Here is a 23230-nt window from a genome sequence, read left to right as displayed (position 1 = left end):
TCTCTGATGTATATGAGTAGAAAACGACAACTAACGCCTAAGTTTGACAAGTGACTCACAGAATCTCTTTAAATGTTTCTGTTTATTTCAAGAAATGAAATTGTGGACTTGATTCAAGTCAGTTACAGCCAGCCGTGCCCGTCCGCAATTGGCAGGGAGACGTCCAGAAAGTCAGTGGGTGGGGCCACCTCGGACAGCCCGGCCTCTGAGTGGTTGTATTTCCCGCTTCCCCGCTTCCACCCGTCATGGTCGCCGCTTTGCGCCTCCTGGTTCGGATCCCGTCCTTCCTCAGCTCAGGCGGCCGTTCCACCTGAAGGAGAGGAGGGGGAGGGGGTGATGGGGTCGGCGGCCTTGAGGGAGGGGCCTCAGGTGAGCGGCACCTCACCTGGTGCAGCTTGTAGTAGAGACCGCAGGCGTTGCAGACGGGCTGGCCTGCAGGGCTCCTCCTCCACAGGCTGGTGATGGACGTCCCACACGTCACACACTCACTTCGACGCTGCTGGGAGGCCGTCTGAGAGGACAGCAACACTGTTACCACCTGGCTGGGTGGGAGTGTGTGAGGGTGTGTGTGTATGTGTGTGTGTGTGTGTGTGTGTGTCTCTCTCTCTCTCTCTCTCTCTCTCTCTCTCTCTCTCTCTCTCTCTCTCTCTCTCTCTCTCTCTTTCTCTCTCACCACTCTTCTCTTGGGCCTCAGCAGCGGCCGGTCGTCGCTCCTCTCCTGCAGGCTGCAGTCGTTGCACAGGTGGCCGCTAGTGGCCTCCCTCCTCCACAGGGAGGTGCTGCGCGTCCCGCAGCGAGCGCACTCCGGCGGCTCGGGACGGAGACCAGCGCGGCCCATCGGCCAATCTGAGGCCAGATCATGGGAACCGAAGCGGGCGGGGGGCGCAGGGCCTCCAGATTTCGGTGGCAGGGCCTCAGCGACGGAGCAGAGTGATTGGCAGGCGTGGCCGGCCAACGAGGAAGGAGCGCTGGCAGGGGTCGGCCACTCAGCCACATGGGACATGTTTGGTGATTGGTGTGAGGCGGCCCAAGTGGGCGTGGTTAAAGCAGAAGGAAGCCGTTTTTTCTGTTTTCAGGAACAAAAGAGGAAAATTTGTTGACCAAAAAAATCAATCAATCAACAATCCAGAGAAACGTTGGGACATATTTAGCCGTCTGTTTACAGTCTCCTTCTAAGATTCTCCTGGTAACATTGGGAGAGCGACCTCGGCACTGTGCTTTCGCTTATTTGGCTTTAATTTTTTCAGTACATGTTTAGCATTTAAATCTCAAGTTGAATGTGTAAAATATCAAGTTTGAATTAATATTCCATAATTCAGTGTTTGTCAATTAGTGGGTCAGGACGCAACAGTGGGTCGCAGAGCTGTTTTGATTGGGTCCCGTCTATCTATCTATGTATATATATATATATATACATATATACATATATATATGATAGATAGACGGGTCCTATGTGGGTCCTGAGACTCCACCTGTTGAGAACCACTGATGTACTTGGTTCTTCCTATGTGAATTTAAAATAGTTTTCTTTGTCGAGTCCTGCGGGTCTTCACTAACCTGCAGTTGGAGTCTCTGAGACTCCCTGAGGAATCTCACATTAAAAACAACAAATAAATATACAACTCATATTTCCACCTATGAAACACAGGTGTGAAGGTTACTTTTTCTTACCGCAGCAGTAATCTGAGCAGAGTCGGAGAGAAGCAGACAGACAGCAGACAGTTAGAGGCAGCAGTAGGTTGCTGGGGCTGCCTGGAGGTCCTGGTCCAGGTCAGAAGATGCTGCTGCTGCTCACTTCAACATCAAGAGTCAGAGAGAGAGAGAGAAAGAGAGAGAGAGGGAGAGAGAGAGAGAGGAAGTGGGAGGCCCCACAGCGTGAGGCAACTTCCTCTGCTCTTTCAAATGAATCAAATCAACTTCACCAAGCTACATGTGTGCAACTGTTTTTATTATTATATTATTAATATGTTATGTTTACTGGAAGGACTTTTGTTGTTTTCTTTGCACCACAAACACGGTCAAGTTTGATTTTGCAAAAAGAAGACACGCATGTCAGGCGTTTCCCAACAAAAGTTTATTTAATTTTTTGTATCAATCAACACACAGAAAGATTTTTTTGAAGAAAAAACAATAATTATATTAATTTGTCTTTGAGGTTCCTGATACTATTGTTTAAGATTGCAGGATGTAGTTTTGTTATAAAAAAAATCCATTTAATGCAACGGTTTTGTTTCAGTCATGGTAAACCAAGTGCCCCATTACTGATGTATCTTCAAGTGAATCCTGCTCTGTGATTGGACGACGGGGTCAGAGGCAGGAGGCATGTTCCCGCAGCAGCGCCGGGTCCACCACGCTCCTCTGCAGGGGCAGGTCCAGGGAGAAGTCGGTGGGCGGAGCCTGCAAGCGGTGGCGGGGGGGGCGCCCACCTCGGTGAGGGATGGGCAGCTGCGAGTGGTGGGCGGGCAGCGGAGCCGAGAAGAAGTAGGAGTGGAGCAGCGCCTGCAGGGGGCAGCACAGAGGTGAAGGCTGCATCCTGGACGATGTGTTTAGGAGAGAACACGTCCCAGTCGGAAGTCGACGTGTTCTTCACATTTCCTCTTCGTAATCCCACGCAAACTGTCCCACTGGAGGACACAACCACGACCAAATTCCAGAAACACAAACACAACTTCCCGTGCCCGTACCTGCTGGGCGGAGCAGCGCTGCTTGGACGGGTAAACCAGGAACTTGTAGAGAAGGTCGACGGCCTGCGGGGACGTGTCAGGGACGATCTCCTCCAATGGGATGGCAGGATTCTCCTTAAAGGTGATCTTGTTGTAATCAGGCAGATCGACCATCTCCTGCAGCAGGGAGGAGGGGGGAGCAGTGGTGCATTTTAAAAGAGCCGGAGATGTGCATGGAATGTGTGTGTGTGTGTGTGTGTGTGTGTGTGTGTGTGTGTGTGTGTGTGTGTGTGTGTGTGTGTGTCCTACGGGCCAGCTGTCCTGCGTGGGCGTTCCCAGCACTCTGAGGACGCAGCACAGCTGTTCGATGTCATTCTCTCCAGGAAAAAGAGGACTCGAGTTCAGCAGCTCACCAAATATGCAGCCCACTGCCCTGGAGCGTATACACACACACACACACACACACACACACACACACACACACACACACACACACACACACACCTCAGACTGCTGTTGGCCCCTGAACTCTGGCAGTATTTTTAATGATCATGCTTCTCTCACCAAAGGTCGACACCCTCGTCGTACTTTCTGGCGCCATAAAGGAGCTCCGGTGCTCTGTACCACCTGCAGACGCACACACACACACACACACACACCTGAATGAGAACATTGTACAATATCAGAATTCCCAACACTTCCACTCCAATTTTTAAATTCTCTTATTTTCATCATATTCTTCATCATTGAGCACCACCTGGTGGCCACCTGGTGGCTGTACAGTCTCTCCCCCTGCTCACTGAACAACCGGGCCAAACCAAAGTCTGCAATCTTCAGATGACCTGAGGAGCTGATGAGGAGGTTGGCAGGCTTCAGGTCCTACACACACACACACACACACACACACACACACAAACAAGCACAAAGGTCAAAGACTTATTGAGGATATTTTGTCTTCATTTTAAATGGACAGCTATTGTCATTTATTAGAATTATGCTGCTGATTGAATACTCACCCTGTGCATGATGTTGTTGTGATGCAGGAAGGCCACGCCCTTCAGCAGCATCATCATGTAACCTTTGACCTGAGCAGGGGTCAGAGGGTGCTCAGAGTTCCTGATGACCTCCGACAGGTCAGACAGCATGAAGTCGAAGACCAGGACGAAGCCGGTCCCATGGGGAAAGACGTCCTTCAGCTTTACCACCTGAAGAGGAGCAGGAGGAGGTGAAGGTGGAGCCATGCTGCCGTAACCTCTGACCTCCATCCTGAACGGTATGAGACTCACATGCTGGTTGTCCTCGATCTCTTGCAGGGCTTTGATTTCCCTCAGAGCCTGGTTGGGAATCCCGTCCTCCAGCTTCCTCAGAGCCACTTTCTTCAGCGCCACCGTCTCTCCGGTCTGACACGCAATGCTCAGAAATTAAAACCGGTTTGATATCAAACTGATTGGGGATAAACCCGTCCAATCACACCGCTGTGTTTACCTCAATGTGCTTGGCCTTGAAGACGATGCCGTGAGCTCCTTCTCCGATCCGACCCAGGATGCTGTACTGCTCCATGTCTTCACAACTTGTCCCGCGTTATCAGTACCGAGCAACTCTTCATTTATTGGCACATTCACTCATTATAAGTGTTTAGCTTCCTCCGGTTCGTTGTAAGATGTCACTCGGAAACATTTTGAGTGACTAAGCATAAAAGCGAGTTTTCACAAGTTGTTAATCTTAAATGTAACTCAGATTATATAAAACAAATTAATTTTAGAAACAAGGAATCGACGCGACGCTGAACTAAGCTAACAACTAACCGGCTTGGATGTTGGCTTCCGTTGCCTTGGTAACCTGCTAGCTGGACTTGCTCGAACGTCACGTGATGTATGTTCATTACTCACGCGAATTTTATTAACCCAATGCTTAAGAAATGGAAATAAAGTTGTGTGAGTTAATTCAATTGGCGCTATTTGTTTTTACGACATAACTTTTAATAAACAATAAACGTATCATCTTCAGCGGGCTCGCGTGCGACCGAGCCGCCAGCCGTCCGCCATATTTGTTTACAGTGACGTCAAGGCAAGGTCCGGAAGTACCCCTTTTCTGACAGGTCCACATCCGGTTCAGTGTGGTGTTTACATGCGGCCACGGCGTCTCCTCCGTTTATACTGAAAATTTGAACCGACGTAAACGACGGTTTCGATTTAATGGTCAACATTTAAGTTCATTCCCACTGGGAACGGAAGTCTTGGAGTGAAGGCGGGAGTAGCGAACATGTCTCCACCTTGTAACGCTGATGCTAATGCTAATGTGGACCAGAAGATTCTGCAGTATGAGAACTTCGTCAACGAAGTGCTGAAGAAGGACTTACAGTAAGAGATGCCGAGTGTGTCTGTGCATAGTGTGTTAGGGCTCGAATACACACACCCTAGGCGTAAGCAGAGTAATTAATGGCACGTATTCTATTTCTAGCAGCCTTCATTAGCCTACTAAGCACTAAGGTTAACCCATCATCTTCATGTCTTGTTAATGTTACTCATTTCGGATTCTCTGTTCTGGAGAGACTAATGTTATATGTTTATTTTCTAAAATTGTCCAGAGATACATGTTGTCAAATCAACCCCTTCGAAACATGTTGACTGTGTCTCTTTAGGAAGGTGCTGGAACAGAGAGATTCAGTGTATGAGAAGATCTCCCAGTATCTGCAGCTGAAGAACACTATACAGAGTCTGCAGGTACATACATTCAACCTAGATAGTAACAGTTTATAAAAGTGATGGATTGTAGAGCTTTAACCACCCAGAGACTGTAAACTTGCAAAAATGTAGATTTATGCAAGCTTCAATGTTTTGAGTTATGGTCTGATGTGGGAAAAGCAGATCGTAAAGTGTGAATTTGTGCGTATGTGTTTGCAGGAGTCGGGCTCTCGGAAGCTGAAGACAGATGTTGATCTTGGCTGTAATTTCTATGTCCAGGCAGAAGTGTAAGCTGCTGTTGAATAATGACACTGACAGCTTTGATCCATCAATTACTAGTCAACAAAGATTAAAATGAAATCCTCAGCTGAGTCATCTTAGTCATTAAAATATGTTCTTGTGCACGGAAAGAGTGCATTTTCAGACACTGTGAATTGAATCGTTTTCTTTTTCCTTATTCTACAATGTTTTCTCTGCCAGCGAGGACTCATCCAGAATCTATGTTGCCGTTGGTTTTGGTTTCTTTGTGGAGATGACCCACGATGAAGCTCTGCGATTCATCGAGAAGAAGACGAGTCAGCTTACAGCGTCAGTTCAGCAACACCAACAAAGAAGACTAGCACATGCACTCTTCCTTTGGGGTTGTTTGGGGTTGTTGTTGTTGTTTTTTTTATCTCCCCTCTGGGCTGATTCTGTTTCGGTAAAAAAAACAAAAAAACAAAGTCACAATTAGGATAACAGTTTGGGTCATGTAACCCTTACATGCTAGCGGTTTGTGTTTCAGTTTCACGGAGCAGCTCACCAAAGACTCAGCGAAGATTAAAGCGAACATACGCATGGTGCTGGAGGTCAGTTCAGTCGTTCATCTCTTCACTGGAATCACTCGATCATTTGTGTTGTCTACCTGTGACTCTGTCGGCTCTTCTTGTCCAGTGATGGACTCTCAAGTAAAGGATGAACCTGATTGGCTGCGGTTAATGTCTTCTCCTCAGGGTTTGCGGGAACTACAGGGTCTGACGGACCAGCCAGAGAGCAGAAGAAGAGAAGTCCTCTAGGCTTTCAACACATGGAGACCCAGAGGAGCTCAGCTCAGAGGGACATTTTTCTAAATGATGCTGTGAAAGAACCAGAGCCAGATGTTACAACACTGACACACGGCGACGTAATTTTCATGCAGAATCAAAACAACAGGACAACTAGAAACATGTTTTGGCTTCAGAGGGATGTTTCCCTTCAAAAGACCCTTCAGCATATTTTTAATGTCTGGAAGCAAGACATAATTAATCTTATGCAACAAAGACTTTAAGATGTTTTCCCTTGTTTTTAGAGTGAGAGGAAGTAGCTGTGACCCTTCAAAATAATGTCTGTTTTCCAATGGACAAGGTTTTTGTTTTGTTTTTTCCCCCTGCATAACACTGAATGAAATGTCAACAAATGTGATTCACAGGAGAAGCCTCTCATTAAATGACTATTTTTGCAGAAGCGTCTGGACTCCGTGAGCGGCTTCTGTCTGTCACAGCAGCAACCGGCCGAGTGTCGTGGTCACATGACACAAAATCATCGGCCGTCCACACACACACACACACTGGTGGCCTCTTGCCTCTTCGTGCCTTTTGTAAACAGAAATGCTGTAATGGCTGAAGTCAGCCCAGCAGATCCAGGAGCTGCTGCACCAGCTCCACTCGGCCGGTCACCATGGAAACTGGATGCTATACGGAGGCAGCAGAGCGAGCGGAGAGGGACGGCACTGCAAATAGAAGCTCTTCCACTGTTCATTGTGTTGTCCCCATCCATGTGAAGTCAGCTGACACACTGTGACACCATGTAATTAGATATTGGAAGTGTTGCTGTGTAAAGTGCGACAAAACTGACTTTGCTCACATCCTAAAAAAGCTGCATGAGTTCAAGTGTTTATCAGTCATGATTTTTTTGAAAGGCAAAACACTATCGAAATAATCTTCTAAAGCGGATTTTTAAGCTTTTGAAAATGGCATCAGCTGGGTGCCTTGCTCAGCGGCTGCTAGGAACCCGCAGCAGTCTCTGTGACCTTCTCCTCTGACGTCACCACTCTGCTGCTGCGGGGACATAGCGGCGTGGTGCGTCAAGTAGACACACAACACCATGACAAAAGACCGGAATTTAATCCTAAACAGTCGTGTTTTTTTGTTTTGTTTGTTTTTTAATTCAGAAGAGTGAGAATGTCTTGCTGCAAGTTAAGCAATTTTTTTGTATTTAATTTGGGATTTAAATAAGATTTTTACATTTTACATAGGTACACAAGACATCAAAATTATTTTGCTAACGGAAGTTAGAAGTGAAGTGAAGCGCAGATCATCGGCATCTCTTACTTTGAAATGTAAACCGCGGAAGTTTGCATGTGTAACATTGCCGTGAAATGACTACGGGAAAGTACTGAGGAGGCGTTCTTCTCTACAGGAAGTAATCGGGGGGGTGAAAAACACACTGGAGTGGTGCAGTCAATGTTAATAATACCGAGCCCCCGGTCTGAACCTCAGGATAGCTCGCTCCGTAAATTACTTTTCTGCCGTTGAGGGAGATTGTGGATGGTCGTGCAGTGAACTCTTGTCCGCAGTGAGCCGCACTTGTTTTGGGGCTTTGACGCACCAGAGAGAGAGAGCGAGAGAGAGAGCGAGTGAACGAGAGAGGTGGGTGGGTCGGTCGGGGGGAACTGTCACCGCGATAGGTTAGGCTAGGCTATGCTAGCCAGCGCCTCTGCGTACGTTCCAAAAAGGAGACCGAGCCCTGGAGAAGTTTGCGAAGTCATCAAAATGTGACCAGGAACACGGTTCCCGGCAGTTCCGGTGTCGTGGTAACATCTCAACAGCGTTTTTTTGTTTGTTTGCAACTGAAACTCGAGAGCCTAGCGTTGTTAGCATTGACATTTAGCCTCGCCAATTAGCCCCCTTCCGAGAGCGTCAACACGTCCAGATTGTTGACTGCAAGTATGAGGCGGAAATCAAAAGTCACTTTCACCGAGTCCGTGTTCGTGCGATTGAGAAATGCACGCTGAAACGTGTGGCGGGCGATAACATCGCGTCTTCGCATCGCGGTTGTGCTTGGGGGCTTTAACGCGTTTGTTAACGTTTTATAGAACATAAACACACTTTGTTTTGTTTTGAGATTTGTTTTAGTATTATTATTATTATTGTATCTTCTTTTTTTTTTTTTTTTTTAACGGAGTTTTTGTGACAGCAGCGTTTACGAGACGCCGTCGGTGGCTGCTTTCTGCTTAGCATGGAGCGACGGCAGCCCGGTGACGGCAGCAGCAGCAGCAGCAGCTCGGAGTGGTTACATAACGCCAGCAGGTCGCGGGAGATGCTGCTGAACGTCGCCTGCTCAGCCCGGCTCTGACAGAAGAAATAATAATCATTTTAATAAAGCCCCCAACCGACCCATACACGCACGGCAGCGCCACAACAATAACAACAACAACAACAACACGGCAGCATGGAGGAGTTGTGAGGGCTGCTGCAGACACACACAACCACGCACACACAGCGAGAAACTAATAAGAGACGAGATTGAACATCGCACTGAAGATGGAGTCCAACCAGCTGATCAATGGTAAGAGATGTGTGTGTGTGTGTGTGTGTGTGTGTGTGTGTGTGTGTGTGTGTGTGTGTGTTTACAACCTGCTTGCAATGGCCTTGCGAGCGAGTGTGTGTGTTCATGGGCTGTAACGTGCTTGTACGCGTGAGTTTCTCTGCAGTTTGGAGGGAAGCGGCGGCAGCTGCAGCATTGCAACAGGTGCGTGTGCACGCTGCAGGGCCCTGCGCCTGCCTCTGTGTGTGTGAGAGAGAGAGAGAGAGAGAGAGAGAGAGAGAGAGAGAGAGAGAGAGAGAGAGAGAGAGAGAGAGAGAGAGAGAGAGAGAGAGAGAGAGAGGAGGTGTCTGCAGGTCTTATCAAGGTTCTCACTGTTGCACTCTGTTGCAGCAGTAGCAGCGTGTAGCAGCCTGCAGCCGGGGAACGTGCCCGTGCAGATGTGTTGTTCAAGTCAGGACTGTGAGAGGCAGTCGTGTTGTGGCGTCCTCTGGCAAAGCAGCCCGAGTCTGCTCTACAAGGTGGCATCCTCTGAAAATATGATATCCTCTGGTACTGTTGTCTTGTCAGTACCAGACAACTGGACTTGTGCTTGAAGACTTTTGGTTTTGCATCCAAAAGGCTTCTTGAAGTTGCCCTAACTTGAACCCTTCTACTCTCAGACGACCTGGATGACTGAGAACCTCCACAGACATGTTGTTGTATAGATAGTAATAGCATCACATATGCAGTATATGTACCGCAGCAGTCAATTTGACTTATTTTTTGTTGTTGTCTATGTCTGTGAAGTTCATTTAAAGTTCCAATATTTGGTGAATTCCACTTCCCAGTTTTTCTGCTCAGTCAACTCCTCCATCTTGTATTCAATATTAAAGCTGCTCCACCTTTCAGAATGTTGTTTTTTTTGTGTTTTTTTTAAACACAGTGCATCTTGCACTGTGTTTTCGAATACCACTTCCAGGTGGGTGACCACCACACCCTCCCCCATCCAGGTGTTGGCTCCACCTTCTGTGGGAGGTCCGACACATCGTCAGTTTGGAGCACGATGCTGTAAACAGAGGGCTAACTGTGCCTCTTCACTTCGATTTTGGGTAGAATCTGGGACAGGTTTGTTGCTGTCAATGTAGTTAACGAAGGAAGAAGAAGAAACCGTCAGGACTGCAGCGAATGTCGCTAATTTGCCCGGTTTTCTGTCAAGTTGTCGGCGACGCTGGCAAAAAAAAAAACTGCCATTAATTCACGGATGCATTGTTGACGGTCGTCGTGGAGATGGGTCAGAGTCATTGATGCAACATTTGCACGTTGTCACGGCAACGCTGACGCACCGCCGAGCGAGAGGGTGAGTGAGGCCTGACAGCGCTTCTGACGAGATGTGAGTCAGAGCCGCGGGCCAGAACCTCGTGGAATCATGGGAAATCACCTGGTCGCGTCCTCAGCGGGATCCGCCGTGGCTGTCAGTGTCGCACCAGTCTGAAGTCTCCTCTCCCGCCTCTGCAGCATGGATGCCCTTCACGTGCGAAGGTGGCGGCCGTGTCTTCTGGTGGCGGTTTTGGTTTGTGTTGACTGAACTGACGCAGTCAAGAGAGCAGAGGGGGCTGAAAAAGTGAGCAGCAGAGCAAATCACAGCTGGTGGGGACTCGAGCGGTTTGACTCCTCTGTGATGGACGAGAATAGAATAGAATAGATGTACTTAATTGATCCCAAATTGGCAAACTACGCTGTTGCAGCACTAGAAACAAGACAAAAGCGTAAACTTTTTAGCAAATACATTGATTACATTCGAGTCAATGTATGTACAACTAACAAAACAAGAGCAGATGTGCCAAAAGACAGTCAATTGGCAGAGGCAGGGATAAGCAAGGTTTTATAAACAGTGCAATATTTGCCATTGAGTCCAGAAAAGCATAAAATCAAACATTAAAAATAGTCTCATAATAAAACTATAGTTCGACTTGAACGTGTCTTGTAATTACCAACTGGGTTATTGTATTGTGTATTGTTTTTAGCGCTGCAACGGTGTAGTTTCCCAATTTGGGATCAATGAAGTACATCTATTCTATTCTATAAAGTCCAGAATATTATCTGGGCTTTATAGAACAGAAGTAGTACAATTCAACATTCGCAGTCAAGCGCCGACGTTCATCATTCATGACAGCAACGGTGACTTTAGAAAACTTCTAAAATTCTCACGGCACGCACATTTGCGTTAGCTAGAGTTAAACAAAGAGGGAGAAGATATTTTAGCCTCGACGCTCGGCAGCGCCACCTGGCTGCCAAGTGGCCGTGCACCACCGCCGCTCTGAGACCCACGAGGCTCTTCCATTTCATCCCTCCCCCGTGAACCCCCCCCCTCACCATGGTGATGGTTTCCAAGGTGTTGGAGGGGTTATTGTGTAACAGGTCAGCCAATGGTAATGAGGCTCATTTGCATGGCAGAGCAGGCCTCTCCCAAACTGTAATAAATCTGCCTGATGTCGACCTTCAAGGGCTTCACGCATCGTGTGTGTGTGTGTGTGTGTGTGTGTTTGCATCTACGTTGACGTCAAAGTTGCTGTACACAAACAGCTGCCTGATGTGTTCACTTTGCCCGCATGTGATTCAGAAACCTAATAATAATAATTGTATGACAGTAAATAAATGACATGTTGTTATACCCAGTAAGTAATTTCAAAGGATCTCTTGACTCAAATTGTCAGGGCTGAGGGTTTAAAAAAAAGTTTTTAAAAAAGTGATGCAAACGGCTGTAAAACAGTTTGCAGATAAGTCTTCCTCCAGATGTATGCAGGCCTCGGCTCTCTGTGCTGTTTTTGAGTTCTGTTTTGCACCGGCAGTGACGGATCAGAGCGAAACAAGACGCCGTTTATCCTCTCAGATGTTACGTTCAATGACACGTCAGAGCATGGGATTTTATTTTTTTTTTCTCTTTCTGGGCCAACAGAGAAGCATCATGGTTAGATCTCATTGGTTGGTTTTCGAAAGCTGAAGGCTCTCTGTTGTGTCTGATCCCTCAGCCATGGACCCCTCCATCACGCTGTGGCAGTTCCTGCTCCACCTGCTGGAAGACCAGCGGCAGCGCCACCTCATCTCCTGGACGGGCGAGGACGGCGAGTTCAAGCTGCAGGACGCCGAGGAGGTGGCGCGGCTGTGGGGGCTGCGCAAGAACAAGCACAACATGAACTACGACAAGCTGAGCCGGGCGTTGCGCTACTACTACGACAAGGTAGGGCCCACCTGCAGTCACGTAGGAGTCACGATTCTTAACCGCCACCGTTCTGGAGCGATTCACAGACTTCGAAAATCTTTTTTCATTTAATTATTTTTTTTTTAAACGTTTCCCCCGTCTCTGCTCTCTGCGCCATCACAGGCTTCCATACGCAGCGTTGCAGTGCGGCTGCGTTCGTTGTTACACCAAGTTGATATGTTACGTTGTTAAGTTACGTTGTTACGCAAATTGTTACACTCTACCTCAAATTTTGCTTTGAGGCTTTCAAGGCCCCCCCCCTGGACCCACCTGTATATTCCGCACATTGCTCACATCCCCAGTGTTGTTATTTGCGGGACCTTCTTCTCTTCCTCCGCAGAACATCATCAAGAAGGTGAGCGGCCAGAAATTTGTCTACAAGTTCGTCAGCCAGCCGGACGCCTCGCTGCCAGAGGGCGCCCGCGGCGCCGACGACGGCCTGCGGAGGGACGGCGCCGACCCCGGCACGGGCCAATCAAATACCCTGGGGGGCGGGGCCTCCACCTGCTCGCCAAAGAGCCTTCCCCAGAGGTCTTCGCCCAGCGGCGCTCAGAAAAGCTCCCGCAACGACTACATGAAGTCAGGCCTGTACTCCACCTTCACCATCCAATCACTGCAGGCCTCGCCCGGCTCGCGGCCAATCAAATCAGAGGTGATGCTGCAGCAGGACTCCGCCCCCAAGCTGGATCGCAAGGCCAGAGAGGTGTGTGTGTGCGTGCGTTAGGGATGGGCGATATCGACTAAAAGTTTTATCACGCTAATTTCTGGCATTTATTGCGATAACGATAAAAGTGACGATAAAAAATATAAAACAATTCAACTCCATATTTTGGGATTTTTTTGAAACCGCATATTTTTGAAACCGCACTCGGGGGGGGGGGGGACCCTGTTTACATGAAACTGTATTAAAAAAAAAAAAAAAAAAATCGTCTTTACACGGATACGCTGGAAACGACTGAAAACGATGTAGTACCTATGCCCGGTGTGGCGCCTGAAGCACGGCGTGTTTGCAGAAACAGTAGCTCGCTAAAAACAAGCGCCGCAGAGAACAGAAAGAAAGATCGCTCTTGAAAAGACGGTGTGGATAAACAACAGAGTTCAACGTCTGCTTCGAGTAACTTTAGAACGCGAAGCCTGAAAAGGTCCATGCTAAAACTGACTCGGAGTTGTGCCAGTAAAAGTTTGCTAACATTTTTGCGTTTCCTGCCTCAACATCCCCGGTCCGCCGACCCAAAAGAAAATAAATAAAATGTGAAACAGGATGTTTGCAAGTCGTTTCCGTGGTGTTTATTTTCACTTTGCACACAATCCACGATCGATTCTCGAGCACGGTGGCTACGCTATCAGCCCCCCACGCTTGTTATTGTGCGACATAGGAACTGCCGGCTACAAGCAGCAAGTGCGTTGCGCACGTAATTACGTCGTCAACAGGAGTTTATCGTTATTACCGCGAGATGACACATTCTAAACGCGGTGAATTTTTTTTGATTTATCGCTTTTCCCTAGTGTGCATGTGTGTGTGTCTTCCCTTTGTGTTGTGCTTGGTTTTTTTCCCCACCCACCCGCTCGTGCTTTAACTCCACCCCCTCCCTCAGGTCTGCGTGTTGGAGTCCAAAGGCCCTCTGCCACTGGGAGGCGCCGTCGACTCCGGCCTCCAGGTGATTGTCACGCAGCCGTCGCCGTGTCCAACGCCGGCTCTCAGCCCGCAGATGCCCGTCAACGCCGCCAACCAATCACAGGTCAGCGTGAGGTGCCGCCCCCCCCCCCAAATCGACTCCACAGACGCACATTTATCTTCAAAGGTCCAGTGTGTGAAATTTGGCCAGATTTGTGATTTTTTTTATATCGGTGAAAACATAACATATTGCCCGTAAATACATGAATTAAAGTGCATCATTGCAGTACAATAAAAGCAGTTTGGTTTATATATCTGTAGTCGTCTTGCACTGCCATATTTCTAAGGAAGCCTGGTGTGGGCAATCTAGCTGCCTGACAGCACGTTTCGTAATTAGGGTGACAGCTCGCGTCTTCAGAAAAAAACAAATTAGAAGGTGGATAGATTTGGGTGTGCAGGTCACCGCAGTTCACTGGCAAGCTCAGGTGGGGGAAGAGGAGTGAAAGACACTGCAATCTAAAATGCAACCACTTGATGTCGCCGTTTCTGCTTCAAAATCTCCAAATATTGAACACTTTTCCTTTGTTTTTTCTTCCCCCCAGAATCCTCCTGTTCCCCCGCTGAGCGACCCGCCGCCCCCGATCTATCTCACCAGGATCAGCGACCCCTCCTCCCTCACCCCCCTCCTCCCCCTGGGCGCCGTGGGGGGCACCGTGAGTCCCGCCCCTCCCCCGCACCTGCCCATGGGCACCCAGGGTCCTCAGCAGGATGACTGCGGGGGCGTGGCCAGCCAGGGCGCCTTCCCCGGCCACCCTCACCCGCCGCCTCCTCCTCCTCACCCCGCTCACCCATCGCCGGTCTTCGTCATCATCCCGACTCCCCCCCTGCCGCCGCCGCCGTCGCAGCAGCAGCCGTCACCGTCGGCCGTACCTGCTGCCCCTCCCACTGCCCCGCCCACTTTGGCCGCCCCTCCCAACGTCACTCTGCCTCCCCCCACCGTCATACCTTCGCCTCCCCCCCGACCCCCCCCTCCGCCCATCGTCATCAAGGAGGAGAACCTGCCGTCGGAGGAGGAGCTGCTGGAGATGGTGTCCCTGGAGGAGAAGCAGAGGGAGGAGGTGGGTGACGGGGGAGGATGGGGGAGGAAACAGGGAGGAGGGGGTGGAGTTTTGAGAGGAGATGGGAGATTTGGGGGAGAGGGGCGGGGGATGAGAGGGAAAGGGGAGGGGTGGGAGGAGCTCTGAGGTTGAAGGACGGAGACGTCCTGGTTTCATCTGGTTTCGTCCCTCCTCCAGGTTCCTCAGCTGATCTGTGGCCCCGCAGAACCGGACACGCCCCTCACCATCGTGGAGAGCCCGCCCCCTGCGTGTGTGGAGCCAGGGGTCAGAGGTCAGCAGCCCGCCGGCACAGGGGAGTGCAAGGACACGCCCACAGGTATCAGGAAGTGCTTCACAGACATACTGTGCTGTACCATGGGCGGCCAGCAGGGGTGCAAGTGGACTCTCACTCAATGCCTTGTCTCCTTCAGACCCCGTGGCTCCACCCCCTCCTGTTACGACCTCGACGGCGAGCATGCCGTCCGCAGCGGCGGCGGCCGTGGTGTCTGTGTCGGACGCCGCTCCTCCCAAACCAAAGAAGCCTCGTGGCCTGGAGCTGCCCTCCTCCCCTTCCCTCCCCCCCGGCCTCTCCCTGGATAAGGTCTGTCTCCCCCTCCCCCCCACTGATGCTCACGCTGCTCTGCTATTGGTCGTCACAGCTCCTCCTCTCACTGTCTCGCTCCTGTTCCTCAGGTCAACGCCGCCGTCAACAGTCTGCTGGCCCCGGGAGCATCGACCAACACCCTCACACCCACCGTCATCACCTCCCACGCCCTGGTACATCTGTCTGTCCGTCTGTCTGTCCGTCTGTCTCACTACCTGTCTGTCTGTCCGTCTGTCTGCATGTCTCACTGCCTGCCTGTCTGTCTGTCTGACTGTCTGTCTGTCTGTCTGCATGTCTCACTACCTGTCTGTCTGTCCGTCTGTCTCACGACCTGTCTGTCTATCTGCATGTCTCACTACCTGTCTGTCTTACTGTCTGTCTGTCTGTCTGTCTGTCTCGTTGTCTCACTGCCTGTCTTTCTGCCCATCTGTCTGTTTTACTCACTACCTGTCTGTCTGTCTGTCCGCTTGTCTCACTGTCTGCATGTCTGTCTGACTCACTACCTGTCTGTCTGTCTGCTTGTCTCTCTGTCTGTCTGTCTGTCTGTCTGCCTGCCTGCCTGCCTGCTTGTCTCACTGTCTGTCTGCCTGTCTGTATTTCTCCCTAACTGTCTCTCTGACCCCTGTGTGTGTGTGTGTGTGTGTGCGTGTGTGTGTGTGTGCGCGCATGCATGCATGCGTCTCCCTCCTTCCCTGTCTCCAGACTCCGGTGCTGCTCACTCCCAGTCCTCTTCCCTCCACCATCCATTTCTGGAGCACGCTCAGCCCCATCGCCCCTCGCTCCCCGGCCAAGCTCTCCTTCCAGGTAAAACTCCGGCCCCGCCCCCTTCTCCATCCTTCTGCACACACAAACACAAGGTGACGCTGGTGCATTTAAAGGGATCCTGCCATAAACAAAACTGACCCTGAGAAGGGTAGGGGAAGGGGGAGCACCAAACTGAAGTTCTTCAGTCTGGAGCTGTCCATCGTAGTCGGCCCTTTATCTTCTACAGCAACCCTTGGCCTAGTGTGTTCCCGTGCTTTGACCGACACCACTCCCAGTCCACATTTTGTTGAATGTTTATTAGGGATGGGTGATATATCGGCGTTTGCGATATATCGTCAAAAAGATTCACCGCGCTAAGAATATGTCATCTCGAGAATCGATCGTGGATTGTGTGCAAAGTGAAAATAAACACCACGGAAACGACTTGCAAACATCCTGTTTCACATTTTATTTATTTTCTTTTGGGTCGGCGGACCGGGGATGTTGAGGCAGGAAACGCAAAAATGTTAGCAAACTTTTACTGGCACAACTCCAAGTCAGTTTTAGCATGGACCTTTTCAGGCTTCGCGTTCTAAAGTTACTCGAAGCAGACGTTGAACTCTGTTGTTTATCCACACCGTCTTTTCAAGAGCGATCTTTCTTTCTGTTCTCTGCGGCGCTTGTTTTTAGCGAGCTACTGCTTCTGCAAACACGCCGTGCTTCAGGCGTTCTTCTTCTTCTTCCGCCTTCAGGGAATAAACTTGCGGCGCCACACCAGGCCGGGCATAGGTACTACATCGTTTTCAGTCGTTTCCAGCGTATCCGTGTAAAGATGATTTTTTTCTTTAATACGGCTTCGTGTAAACGCGTTTTTTTTCGAGTGCGGTTTCAAAAAAATCCCAAAACATGGAGTTGAATTGTTTTATATTTTTTTATCGTCACTTTTACCGTTATCGCGATAAATGCCAGAAATTATTGCGATAAAACCTTTAGTCCATATCGCCCATCCCTAATGTTTATTGGCTTTGTACTCGTCCTCCAGTGAGCAGTAACGCCACCTAGCTGTGGGTCCACACCGAAGGGATTGGAATTGCAACCGCAGGTCAAAAAAAGTTTCAAAACCACCCGTGTTTGCGTAGACAGGGTCTCAAATGGAGTCGGACCTGCAGGCCCTTCACACGTTTGTGCTGCTCACGCTGAACTTTTCCAAAGCAGGAGAAGGTGCACTTGCAGCTCGCCATCTGTGGACTCCACGTCCAGCGGGGCTGAGAGCCTCTCTGCCTTTTGGCTGCCAAGTGCTCCGGTGTTTTCTATTTTCTGTCTTTTTCCTCCACTTATCCACACCAGAACTCCATATAATAAAACTGTGTTTGTAGCTGAGTTTCTAGGGGGAAATGTTCCATAAAATCAACCAAGTGGTTTGATTTTAATCATTAAAACTCCTCAGATCTTCATCATCTTCGTCAACACACATACTTACACACACTGTGCACCGCATGCACCTGTACCTGGTCCAAACCACACACGCACGCACGCACGCACACACACACACACACACACGCACACACACACACACACACACACACACACACACACAGAGCCAGTGTCTCTGCAGGGTTCGGCTCCTCCATCTGTCAGTTGAAGGCAATAAAGGTTCAGTTTGCCTGAAGCTCCAACAACAACCTTCACACACCTATATTCAATATAACCTTCCATCCACTCTGAAACATCTCAGTTAATAAGCAATGTATTTATATCCCTGCTGCTTCGTCTCCTGCTCTCCACCCCAGGAGTCACTCATCACATCTATTTCTAATGTTTTGATTTGTTTCATATTTTTAGTTTTTAAAGCAAAGAAAAAAAAAACACCTCAAACGACTTCTTTTTTTTCATTTGTTTGTTATGCTACTATGTCGCCCCCTAGTGGCACAACAGGGATCACTCTATCCTCGTTGTGTGCTGCAGAGGGCATAGTGGAGAAAATAAAAGAGAGGGGGATGCAGCTCAGCCCTGATTGGTCAGCCAAAGTGTGTGTGTGTGTGTGTGTGTGTGTGTGTGTGTGTGTGTGTGTGTGTGTGTGTGTGTGTGAGAGATCCAGCAGCAGCTTTGTGGATGGATGAAGCACTCAGAGGAGATTATACATAAGAAGAGGACTCTGTGTGTGTGTGTTATGGAGGTGCAGGATTAGGGAGACGGACTCTGACGGACTGGGTGAGTCTGTCTGTGAGTTAAGTGGTGAGTTAACCAGTTAACTCACTGATTCACCCAGTCAGTTAACTTACCGACTCAGTGACTCCCAGTCATTTAACTCACCAACTCTGACTGACTAGGTGAGTCAGTGAATTACTGACTGACTAACTGGATGACAGAGTGATTTAACTGGTGAATTAACCAGTCAACTCACCGACTCACCCAGTCAGTTAACTCACCGACTCTGACTGAAAGGGCGAGTCGGTGAGTCACTGACTGACTCGGTGAGTTGGTGAGTTAACTGGTGATTTAACCAGTTAATTCACCGACTCACTGACTCACCCATTAAAATAACTCAAAAATGATGAATGACTGGGTGAGTTGGTGAGTTACTGACTCACCCACTCAGGCACTCACTGACTCACCCAGACAGTTAACTCACAGACACTGACTGACTGGGTGAGTCGGTGAGTTAACTGGTGAATTAACCAGTTAACTCACCGACCCGCCAAACTGAGTGGTCGTCGCTTCACACCTTCACAAACTTCGCGACGACCCTGAAACTTGTTTCAATGCTGACAACGTAAATCATACATCAATTAATAATTTGTCCCTCCACAGTTTCCCTCCAACGGCAGCAGCCAGATCCACATCCCGGCCCTAAGCGTGGACGGCCTGTCCACCCCGGTGGTCCTCTCCCCGGGCCCCCACAAGCCCTGAAGAGCCTCACAAACTGCACTTGGGTTTTCCAACCAAGCAGGGAAACTATGGAGCGTTTGGACGCCTGCCGCTGCTGCTGCTGCTGCTGCTGCTGCTGCTGCTGCTGTCGACAGCGGTGGTGGTGGGTGGAGCCTGTAGGAGGCCCTGGCCCCCTGCCTCTCCAGCCTGGCCATTGGCCCGCCCCCCCCCCCCCCCGGAACCTTCCGTCGGACCCACGGGGAACCTTTAAAACAACTGGAAGCACAAGATGGTTTTTTTTTCTACTTTCTTCTGCTGGTGGAACTGGAAGTTCTTCTCTGCACTCACGCACACACCAGTGGAGGATTTTTTTTCCCCTTCTTTTATTCTATTTTTTTCCCTTCATGTGGAGGCTCTCGGCAGCATTTCTGCTTGTCAAGCAGAGTTTAACGAGCTCGTTTGTTGCAGTTTGACAAGTTTGTTTCTCCAAACGTTGTCGCTGGACTTTTTTCCGTTTCCTCCTTTTTTCTCGGGTTTAAAACCAGACTGTTTAAATTCTCACACAGAAAACAAAAAGAAAAAAGAAACTGGCAAAAAGAGATTGGCCAGCGGCTTTATTCAGTAACGCACGGCCTTGTGTTCTTGTTTTTTTTTTTTTTCTTTTGGGGACTAAACTGCAAGTGCATAAAATGGACCAATCGCGGGGCTCCGAGTCCTCGCGCAGCCACGTTTCTTTGACTTTGGCTGTTTTTGTTTTTATTCTTTTTTGTTTGTTTGTTTTTTTTCGTCAGTCTTCATTCCAGTCGACTGGCGGTTCAGTCTGTGATTTTCTTTGAAGACCTCGGAGTCGTTGGTTGTGTTTGTGAATTTTGCAGCGACATCGCGGCCTCTCGCTTTTTTTTTTTTTTTTTTTTTAAAAAGAAGAAGCCGTTTTTTCCGTCAAAACGTCTTCACTTGCCGAAATGGTGTCCCTGAAGCTAACGCGGACCATCGTCGGCCACAGACGTTTTGCGATTTTGTTTATCAGGTTTTTTTTTTCCCTTTTTTCCCTTTTTTTTACGTATTTTCATCAGGCTGCAAGAACACAAAGCCCAAAAAAAAAAAAAACGAAAAAAGAAAGAAAAAGCTGCAAAAACCACGATGCCAAGTCGTGTCGTGGTTCCTTAACATGACTGTTGATGTTGCTAATGTTGCTATTGTTGCTAATGTTGCTGTTAGCGATGTGGTCGTCGTCGTCGTCGTCGTCGTCGATGCTAGCCGAGCTCTTCGCCACGTTACCTTTGACTGTTTGCTCGCTCGCTGCCAGCTGTTGCTGCGGAGCCGAGGCTCCCCGCGTGACAGGAAACAGGAAGTGAACTGTTCCTCGGCTCACTTCCTGTCCGCGCGAAGTTTTTTTTCCTAGCCTCGGCCGCCCAACGTAAAAACCGCAAGCCATCGTGTTTCGACTGTTCCCTCTTAACAGCATGACTATTTTTCTATCGCCGTGTTTTTAAACGTGTTTCAAAAAAATACATATATCTAAACGTCAATGAATAAAGGAGGAGTTTATTAAAGCAAAGAGTTCTCGAGGAGCCTTAAAACGTTTGCGAGAGGCTCGTTAATGTCGGAAGCTAACGTCAAGCTCACGGTTCTCTCACCAGCACAACACCAAGAATGTTTTTATAGCGGCCGCTAACTGCGTTGCATTGTGGGTAACACGCAGGCTCTGAGTGTTTTCTAAAAAATAAAAAACGACAACTGAAGCCACGTTTGCTGACTGTAAAATATCGATTGCTGTAAAAAGAAAAGAAAAATTTGCCAAAATGATCTTTCAAAGCGAATGTTTCATTCTGAATGTCTTTTTTAATGACTGTAATGATGAATCGCTTCTTCTAATGTTTCCATAGCAACTAACCAATCAGGCATTTCTCCTGGTTCTCCCGCACATGCTCAGTACGGATTGAGCGCGTAGATCAAGTTTGTACGCTGATTAATGCTAGTAAAAACGCACACTGCTGACCCTTTGTAAGCCCCGCCCCTCTTTAGCTACTATTGCTAACCGCAGCCAACCAGCTGCAAAGTGCTGAAAAGAGAAAAAAAAAAATATTTTGAATATTTGGAGAATTTGTTTTTCTTCATCTGATGTTCATGTACAAAAATAAGCGACACGTCCAAATCACCAAAGTTAACGACAATCAACCGTGTAGCTGTTCCTGCTACGTTATTCTAGCCAGTGTTAGCGCAGGCATGGGCAAACTAAGGCCCAGGGGAACTTAAAAGAAATTATAATAATAGTCAGTATGTCATAAAATAGCTGTATTCTATCATTTTCTTCACAGTGTTTTAAGAGTCATTTTAATAAAGAGCTAAACACTGTGGGGCTTCAAAAACACATATTTTGTTGTATCTTTGGTTTTGTTCATTTTCAGTTGACATTAATGCACGTTTTCCACACATCCCATGATATATATTTTTTCCTCCAATCAGGTGGGTCACCAAAACACTCCATCCATCTGCTCCTGCTCCCGCCCCTCGGCCAAATTTTACAACCCACTGTGGCCCCCACCAGTCACACAGTTTGCCCAAGCCTGTGTGAGGCCTAACCTTGGACTAAACAATTGTGGTCGTCGGTGTTGGCGGCTATTCTCTGTTGGGTTGAGCTGTGAACGGGGCTCTCATCCAAAACCCACGTTGGTGCAGTGTCACTTGCCGTCATGGGTCAGTAGCCGTTTGAAGGCGGGTCTTAGCGAAGGGTCACTCGAGGGCAGGTCACAAATACAAAACTGCCAACAACAAAAAAAAAAGTAGTCGGTCGTCTCCAAGGCGACGGTTCCCCGCCGTTCGCTGAGCGATTTGGGGACGGGACTGCGTTTCCCAGCATCCCCTGCAGCGGATGGTATCTTCGAATTGTAAAAAAAAAACTTTTTCTATCGTCGTAACTCTTCTCTGTACATAAAATCTTCAACTTCAGCCGATAGATTTCTATATTCCGTATGTGTGTGTTTGGCCCTGCGTGTTGTATCTGTAGCCACGCCCCTCCTTTCCTCTGCTGTAATTGGCAGCAGAGGGTTTATTGATCTTAAAAAGGGGGCGGGGCCTTGTTTTATCATTATTTTTTGAGCCCAGAGTTGTACATGTTTGGCGCCGCCTTCGCAGGGACGGCCGGAGAGAGAAGCTATTTTTTATTATTATGGACATGAATTTTGTCAGTTTAAATGTCTCGACAGAGGACTCTTTTGTTTTGTTTTTTTTGTACAAGTTAACACACACACACACACACACACATACTCATACTGATACTGAGAAAGCGGGAGTACGCTAATAAAACTATTTTGTTCGGTACAAGACGGCCTCTTGATTTCTGTCTGCCCGAGTTATTGACACGTTAACAGGTTCGCTAAAGCGGCTTAGCCGCAGTCATGTGACCCAGTGTTGTGGTGTCTCCAAACAAAACAAACGTGACTGATGATAACTAATTGTAATGACCATCTCTCTCTCTCTTTCTCTCTCTCTCTCTCTTTCTCTTCCTTTCTGTCTTTCTCTCTCTCTCTCTCTCTCTCTCTCTCACTTTCACACACACACACACACACACACACACACACACACACACACAGAATGAGTTAAGTGAAAACAATCCTGCCTCTCAAATCCAGCTTAGTTTGGATTAATGCTGAACTAAACATTAAATCCATCCACATGTATGTGTGTGTGTGTTTATGAGTATGAGTCTGTTTGTTTGCTTTGAGGTGACCGTTCATGTGTCTTCAGTGTCACTGCTGCTCAGTGATTTTAAACCTACTGTCAACTTCCAATGGTGTAGAAACACACACACACACACACACACACACACACACACACAGGGTCAAAAGTTTTGAACGTTTCAAAACTGGTTGATTTGCAAACAGCATTCTGGTTGATGTGTTAATTCCTGCTGACATGGATTATTGTCTGCACATTCATTTATATCTTTACGAGTTTGAAAAGATTTTGACACAAACGTCCTTCAAATTTAAATAAAGCTTTGAAAAAATATATATATATGCATATACGTATACATATATATATATATAGATACATATATACATAAACATACATATATACATATGCATATACATATATATATATATATACACATGTGTGTGTACAGTATGGTCAATCAGCCTCTTAGAAACGG

At 48.2% G+C, this 23230-nt stretch overlaps 4 protein-coding genes across 5 annotated transcripts; 2 read left to right on the top strand and 2 right to left on the bottom strand.

Moving 5' to 3' along the window:
* LOC142888050 (erythroid transcription factor-like) lies at positions 1-1086 on the bottom strand. The gene is made up of 3 exons (XM_076026051.1): positions 674-1086; positions 386-511; positions 1-310 (listed from the first exon to the last, which is right to left on the bottom strand). The coding sequence occupies exons 1-3, from the start codon at positions 1001-1003 to the stop codon at positions 119-121; spliced, it is 648 nt and encodes a 215-aa protein (XP_075882166.1). The 5' UTR covers positions 1004-1086; the 3' UTR covers positions 1-118.
* A 973-nt stretch (positions 1087-2059) lies between these two features.
* cdk20 (cyclin dependent kinase 20) lies at positions 2060-4761 on the bottom strand. 2 transcript variants are annotated; one of them, XM_076026764.1, is made up of 8 exons: positions 4149-4761; positions 3950-4063; positions 3680-3868; positions 3421-3542; positions 3228-3290; positions 2973-3096; positions 2685-2840; positions 2060-2499 (listed from the first exon to the last, which is right to left on the bottom strand). In XM_076026764.1, exons 1-8 carry the CDS (start codon positions 4221-4223, stop codon positions 2308-2310), a joined length of 1035 nt encoding a protein of 344 aa, XP_075882879.1. In that variant the 5' UTR covers positions 4224-4761; the 3' UTR covers positions 2060-2307. The 2 variants fall into 2 exon arrangements, with proteins under 2 accessions (XP_075882879.1, XP_075882880.1); XM_076026765.1 differs by having other exon boundaries at positions 2357-2624.
* An 8-nt stretch (positions 4762-4769) lies between these two features.
* uxt (ubiquitously-expressed, prefoldin-like chaperone) lies at positions 4770-6831 on the top strand. Its single transcript, XM_076026766.1, has 6 exons — positions 4770-5023; positions 5305-5386; positions 5567-5634; positions 5828-5935; positions 6132-6195; positions 6340-6831. Exons 1-6 carry the CDS (start codon positions 4926-4928, stop codon positions 6400-6402), a joined length of 483 nt encoding a protein of 160 aa, XP_075882881.1. The 5' UTR covers positions 4770-4925; the 3' UTR covers positions 6403-6831.
* A 1177-nt stretch (positions 6832-8008) lies between these two features.
* elk1 (ETS transcription factor ELK1) lies at positions 8009-22903 on the top strand. Its single transcript, XM_076026762.1, has 12 exons — positions 8009-8177; positions 8549-8932; positions 11920-12128; positions 12490-12852; positions 13745-13888; positions 14367-14882; positions 15060-15198; positions 15293-15462; positions 15555-15638; positions 16168-16269; positions 19021-19187; positions 19221-22903. The coding sequence occupies exons 2-11, from the start codon at positions 8908-8910 to the stop codon at positions 19117-19119; spliced, it is 1851 nt and encodes a 616-aa protein (XP_075882877.1). The 5' UTR covers positions 8009-8177; positions 8549-8907; the 3' UTR covers positions 19120-19187; positions 19221-22903.
* Positions 22904-23230: the final 327 nt, after the last annotated feature.

The sequence above is a fragment of the Nelusetta ayraudi genome, unplaced genomic scaffold, assembly GCF_046127955.1.
Source record: "Nelusetta ayraudi isolate G7.1 ecotype Tasmania unplaced genomic scaffold, CSIRO-AGI_Nayr_v1 ptg000019l, whole genome shotgun sequence".
NCBI classification, from domain to species: domain Eukaryota; kingdom Metazoa; phylum Chordata; class Actinopteri; order Tetraodontiformes; family Monacanthidae; genus Nelusetta; species Nelusetta ayraudi.
Note: the sequence above shows the minus strand (reverse complement) of the source record. Positions and strands in the feature narration are given on the sequence as shown.